General features: G+C 55.2%; 1 protein-coding gene across 1 annotated transcript in view; it reads right to left on the bottom strand.

Moving 5' to 3' along the window:
• Positions 1–3101: 3101 nt before the first annotated feature.
• The window catches only part of Col4a2 (collagen type IV alpha 2 chain), a 128847-nt gene continuing 125220 nt past the window's right edge, over positions 3102–6728 (bottom strand). The window contains exons 47-48 of the mRNA XM_021637530.2: positions 5989–6275; positions 3102–4295 (exon numbers count right to left, since the gene is read on the bottom strand). Of these exons, the coding sequence (XP_021493205.2) occupies positions 4038–4295; positions 5989–6275 (545 nt within the window). The 3' untranslated portion in view covers positions 3102–4037. The remainder of the gene's footprint in view (positions 4296–5988; positions 6276–6728) is intronic.

The raw sequence follows: 6728 nt of genomic DNA, 5'->3' as shown, positions 1-6728 counted from the left end.
CCCACCTTTTGTTTCACAACAGCTTGTTAAAAACAGAAAGTGGGTAAGTTTGCTTTGCTGAGCTGACATATCCAATAGGAGCAGAAGCTAGACTTCCTGTCTGTGAACTGTAATCTTGACCAGTTACACATCCTGGAAATATGTGACACTTCAGAATGAAACTGTTTTCACATGATATGATTTTTGCAGTTCATGTTTGAGGTCCTGGGTGGGCTGGTGAATTTCCAGGGTCCTCTCTTCACAGTATTCTCTGACTTGAGTTGTGTCTGCACTGAGTTTCCCAGCTGCTGTCTTGAGAGGTCACATGGGGGGGGGAGGGGGCTGGTGTTCAGGAACAGAATGCCAGTTCTATGCCAGTGTGCCACCTGCAATGTTACAGGAGAAATAAAAGTGACTTTGGGCTCCTAGAACTTTGCTGGCCCTGTGCGGCCCAGGCGAGGGACAGTTAATTCACCAGATGCTGGCTTAGCAGTCTGTACACCCTCATCCCTCTGGCGATAAGTCTGTTCAGGAAGAATGAAATGGCATGATGTCGTGAGCCAAGCCCTGGCATCTTTCCTTAGCAGTGCTTCTTGGGAACTTTGTACATCAGCCTTGGTCCCTCCACGGGGAACCAGGTCCTTGGGTCCTATTTGTGGGGCCCCGGGGCTGGCATTTCTCTAGGAAGCCACCAGTTCTGTGGGTCACCAGTGGGTGACTTGCCTTTTCGGGCAGTGTGGATCTCTGCAGGATGGGGAAGTGATCTGAGAAATATGCCCCCAACATTGCCAGGGGCCAGGAGCTGGGGCTGCCGTCAGGCTCCAGGGTGTCCTTAGTCAGAGACAGCCCCAGCCGTTTCCCACTGCTCTTGAGGAATCAAACTTGGCCATGGTGGCAGGGAGGTTTGAGGTTAGCTATGTCAAATTCTGGCTGCTGCCTGTCTTGAGTCCCCATTTTCCTCAGGTCCTGGGACTGGCTTCTTAGAAAGCACAACTGTCATGCCTTCCTCAGTCGCCCTACTGTGGGAAGAGCTGCTGACTGACAGGAAACAGCCTCCAGACCAGGGCCTGGTTCCCACTTTGCCCATTACATAGTCTTACAGTAGGTGCTTTTGCAGAAGCTCTTGAGATGGGGGGGCAGAGGGAGGTTTTCACTCCCACAGTGGAGGGAAAATGGTTCTTTGTTCCTGGGGGCCCCCAGCTCTGCAGAGCCACCATTGGAGGGATGACCACAGATGTCTGAGAAGGCAGACCCTGACACCCAGGCCCCAGGGACTTCAGCTGTGTGGTTCTCCCTAGGGCTTTGTGCCCCTTGAAGATAACATTGGCTGTAGGTCGGGATGGCACTTCCCATCTGTGCTCCCTGCCCGTGGCTGCTGTCGGTGTTCTTCAAGCCTCCATAGCATCATCCCCTCCCCACACTTCTCTCGGGCCAGGGAATCAGGTCAGGGAATCAGGAATCAGGCCAGGGAATCAGCTCAGGGAAGAGTGTGCTGGGCACACGAGAGCCCCTTGACGCTTGTCTTGGAAGTCTGTGGGCCCACACTCTTCCTCAGGCCATCGACATGTCTGCAGCTGGCTCCCTGTGGCTCACCACACATGGAACCCACTGCTGTGCCACTCTGAGGAAGTCCTGGCTGGAAGCACGTTCGTTCCGGGGTGAGGACTGGAGGCTCCCAGATTGCAAAGGGCCTCTGAGGCCACTGTGTGTTGGTAGCTAGAATGAGCCTCATGTGATCCCAAGCACTCCTCCACACCCTGCTCTCCTTAGGGCCGAAGGGGAGGTGGTGCCGCTGGGGAGGGTGCAGGCCAGAAGCAGGCTGCTTCTGTCTCATGAATGTCAGGGGTTCTCCCGTCTTCTAAGGGTCCCTCCCCTGGCCCTGGACAGTTCAATAAACTTCATTTCCCACTCCACCTCTCAATCAGTTTCTCCCTGTGGGGAGTCACAGAGGCCTGGAAATCTCTGTGGGTAATTGAATTTGCTGGCCTGTCGACCCTGATAGTGAGGTATGGGAGCTCTAGAGATTCCCAGGGGCCTTCTCAAGTGTGAAATGAGGGTGAAGCCATCAGAAGGCAAAAGGACAACCATGTCCCACCACAGAGAGAGGCATCGTCTGTCCCTCGGAGCAGCAGATGGCTCCGTAGGAATCACAGAAATGCTAGGGCTACTTAATGCCACCATGGCACCAATCTACCAAGCTGCCCCACTCACCCCATCTATCTCCTGTCCTTGGCCTTTGGCCATGCAAAGGACAGAGCAGTTCCTGTCACTCCTGCATTTGGCAGAGGTGTATCTGCAGGAGGTGTTGGAGCGGGGGACTGGTGGGGTACATTTGGACCCAGGAAAGACACATACTCTCTCCATGTCCCTCTGCGTCTTCACAATGGGGCCTTTAGCCTTTGCAGTCCATCCTCCCAAAGGACACTGTGTTAGCTGCTTTTCTACTGCTAAGATAACACTCTGTCATTAAGGCAACTTGTAAAAGAAAGCATTTCATTTGGCTTATGGTTTCAGAGGGTCAGAGTCCGTGATGTTGGTGTGAAGGCACGGCTGAGAGCTCGCACTATGATCCACCACAACCACAGAGAGTAAGGAACCAAGAATCCCGAGTCTTTGAAACCTCAAAGCTTGCTCCCGGTGACACACTTCCTCCCACAGGGCCACATCCCAGGCAGGTTCCAGAGCCATCAGAGGCTGGATGATGCTGACAGTGGAGCTGGAAGCCATATTGGGACCGTGAAGGACCTCGGGAATGTACTTAGGGGTCCCAGCCTCCCCACTCGGACATGTGAGTGATTCCCAAACAATTCCTCGATTGTTTGAGTGATACACTACAGACAGGGGCCAGGTCTGCTGAAACACAGAAAATGGCAGGTTGCTCCCACTGAACCACACACATGCTGAGACAGGTGGATCTCTGAGGCCTGCCAGCCGGCCAGTCAGCCTTGTGAGAGATCCCGGGTTTAAAAAAAAGAATGGTGGGTGGCACCTGGGGAATGATACCTACACGAGCACCTGTGTGTTCCCCTTCACACACACACACACACACACACACACACACACACACACACACACACACACGGGGATGGGGGGTGAGGGTGGGGATATGAGAGTCAGCCAGATACTTAGAATGTCTTTTATTTGTTGTGTTACACAGGGAAGTCTTAGAACAGCTCGCTGCAGGGACTGAGGTTGGGGAGGGAGGTGTTTAGGGTGACACAGGTTGTGGACGCCACTGTGAATGCCTTGCTAAGTGCTCCTTCCAGTAGATGCTGGTGAGGGCTAGAGAGACCTCGCCTTCCCGGTGGGTGCGAGCCATGTGCCAGAGTCAGGGTCTTAAAAAGGCAGGCGCCATCATGTGGGGACTCGGGAGGCGGCAGCTATCGATTTGGTAGAAAACAGTACTCCCCTCCCCTCCGCAGGAAAACAGGACTGGACAGAGTGCACTGCAAGCATCCTTGGGTGGAGACAGGTGACAGAGAGCCCCAGCCTTCACTGGCCACAGTCTCATCTGCCGCCCGGCAGCGTCTGTCTTATTTTAGGGAAAGAGGGGAGGAAGGTGAGCCGCCTGCAGCCAGTGGACGTGGAGGGACACACAGACAGTGAGTGCTGGCTGCACCTGACGGCACGATATCCATGGCCCACACGGTGAGGGCTCCAGGAGCCGGGTGTCAGCACGGCTGGGGGCCACGCATGACCGAGCCCGGAGGAACCAGCACCCACGTGCTTACAGGCAGGCGACCGCTGTGAGTGCTGGTGCAGAATTGCTTTGGCAGTTTTGTTCTTAAAGAAAATACTATGATCAACTTTGGGGTCAGCATCTGAGGTAATAAGTTACAAGTAAGCACCAAGCTGGGTGGGTGGCACACGCCCGTAATCCCAGCAATCGGGAAGCTGAGGCCAGAGGTTTGCCACAAGTTGGAGGCCGGCCAGGTTACATGGTTCCCGGCTGGGCAGGGATGAAAAGCGAGACACTGTCTCAAACAAACAAAAAAGAAACAAGTACAAAAGGGTAAGCACCAAAGTGGCCTTCCCCCGGCTGCTGGCAGGGCGGCGGCTCACAGATTCTTCATGCACACTTGACAGCGGCTGATGTGCGTGCGGATGAGGCCTGCCTTGAGCGTGTCGGCGGACGGCGTGCTCTGGAAGTTCTGCTCGGGGATGGTGGTCAGCCAGAAGCTGTACTTGTTGGCGAAGTAGTGGCAGGTCCCGCGGCCCCCGTTACACTCGATGAACGGCGTGGCACGGAAGTCCTCCAGGCAGCTGCCCGGCGACACCAGGGACTGGCCGCCGCCTTCGTCCCCAGCTGCAGTGTGCTGTGTGGAGTGGGAGATGGAGTGTGAGAGGGCCCGGAGGCCTGAAGCACCCAGGCCGCTCTGCTGACTGTGCTATTTACATATGTTTAAGGCAGAAACTCACTACATTGCCCGAGCAGGTGCTGAAGTCCTGGGCTCAGTGATTGGGTCCCAAGCAGCCCAGCTGAAGAGCATGCACCCCCATCCTGGTTTACAGGCTCTCACATTGCACAGCCTGGCCTCAGACTTTCTAAGTGGCAGAGGATGGCCTTGAACTCTCGCTCCTCTGGCCTCCACTTCTGAGTGAGCTGCATCCTTGCTCCTTGTTTGTTCACTAAGCCAGTAACAGGAATGTCTGTCTACACAGACCCTGGGGAGCGTGCTCTGCCTCCAGGGTGCTCGGCGGTGCTAAGGGGACTGGGCCTCACGTAGGACGTTGGCCAGCTGATGAGGGGGTGTTGCAGGTGCAGGCAAGGCATGCACTGTTGACTACCGTCCAACGGAGGCTGCAGCCAGGAAAGAGGTGCAGTCTGTAGACATGGCCGACTATATTTTGGTTAAACAATTTTAAAAGGCTGTCAATTATTCATTCAAAATGCTTAGTATATTGGGGGAAAAACTGAAATAGGCTGGGCTTGCTTGCTCATGGTTTTTAGGTTTGTTTTTCCTTTTTTTTTTCCCCCCACCCAGGGTTTCTCTGTGTAGCCCTAGCTGTCCTGGAACTCACTCTGTAGACTAGGCTGGCCTCAATCTGAGATCCACCTGCCTCTGCCTCCCAAGTGCTGGGATTAAAGGCATGTGCCATCACCCAGAAGTAGCTCATGTTTGTAAGCTGAGGCAGGAGGATTGCTAAAACTATAAGGATAGGTTGGGATACCGAGTGGGACTCTTTCAAAAGAGCCAAAACTAAAACAAAGCAAAGAAAACTAACACAGGGAGCGAACACCACAGGACCAGCCACGCAGGGACCCAGCACAGGAGCGCACCCCAGGCTTCCAGCAGCGTTGAGACCGAGCAGTCAGCGCATGCCGTGTAGGGGTATGCTGCGCCCCAGAACGATTCTGTGCAAGCGCCTCAGCACTCTGCAGAGAATTCTTCCATTAACTTAAACTGTGGCGAAGCAGAAAGCGTGGACTTAGGTGCTAAGACAGAAAAACTGCATTTTGTGCAAATGTGTGGTGGCAAATCAGTCCGGAATCGTGTGGAGAAAGCCCCTGGCCCAGCACACGGCCCAGCTAGCCTAGGTCAAGCCGAGGCAGGGTCCTCTGCTTCTGTTCCCGGTGCCCTCGCATGGCACGCCACTTGAGCAATTGTCCTGTGTGGTGTGCACGCATGTATGTGTGTGTGTGTGTGTGTGTGTGTGTGTGTGTGTCTGTGTGTATTTCTGTGGAGGTCACAGGGTGAAACTGGGTTGTTTTTTTCAATTGGTTTCTGCCTTATTTTTTGAGAAGGGGATCTCTCCTTGAATCTGGAGCTTTTTAGCTGGGCTGGCTGCTAAAAAGAGAGAGCCTGAGAGCTGACCATCTGCCTCCGGAAGTGGGGCTCCATGCACGCTCCTGACATGGGTGCTGGGATCCAGACCTTACTTACTGAGCTCAGATCTGCAGCCCTGATTTACTGTTCCAAGTCCGTGTGTCCTTCCTATGTCTCAGCTAGGGCATAGATGGGGATAGCTCCACCTGGTCCCAGGAGGGGAATGAAAAACACCACCTACCATGAGGAAGGAGTACCCGATCCACAGGCTCCGCCAGCCCGCCGGGCAGTGGGGGATGGAGACATCTTGGCTGTGGACGGCGATGGCCACGGCCGGGGCCTCGCACACAGAGCAGCGGCTGATGTAAGGCTTGATCTCGTCCTCAGCCACGGGCATCATGGGCAGTGGGGCAGTGGTGGACAGCCAGTAGGACTTGTCATTGCGGCTGGCGTAGTAGCAGACATCACCGGGGTTGCAGTACAGAAACGGCATGGTGCTGAAGCGCGCCAGGCAGGAGCCCGCCAGCCCTGCGTGAGGAGCAAGCGACACTCTAGCCCTGTCCCCACCTCCGCGGTGCTGCCACAGGGCCCAGAGCTGGACCCCGGCTGGGGCCAGAGGCACTCTCAGCCACTTCGGTCAGACAGCGACCACCCTCGGCAAAGCAGCAGGCTTGCCTTCACTCCCACCGCTGTTCCTACTGCCATTTCGGGGCCTACCCTTGCCTGCCTTTTCCCAGTGCACTGTAAAGCCTTCTGTGGGAAAGCGGCCACAGGCGGGCATGGCCACGGCGCTGGAGTCCAGCTGGCACCCTCAGGAGCTGACGGGCCTGCTGTCACCAACACTGACAGACAGAACACTCCAGCCTTCCACATGCACTTGGGCCCTCTGAGGGACAGCAGGCAGAGACACCACACGCTTTCACCTTGTGTGTTTTGTGTGTGTGTTTTAAATTCTCTGAAGTCATGCTCATGGCCTTTAAA

The sequence above is a fragment of the Meriones unguiculatus genome, chromosome 4 (assembly GCF_030254825.1).
Source record: "Meriones unguiculatus strain TT.TT164.6M chromosome 4, Bangor_MerUng_6.1, whole genome shotgun sequence".
NCBI classification, from domain to species: Eukaryota; Metazoa; Chordata; class Mammalia; order Rodentia; family Muridae; genus Meriones; species Meriones unguiculatus.
The sequence above is the reverse complement of the archived record's forward strand: the minus strand, read 5'-3'. Positions and strand labels throughout refer to the sequence as shown.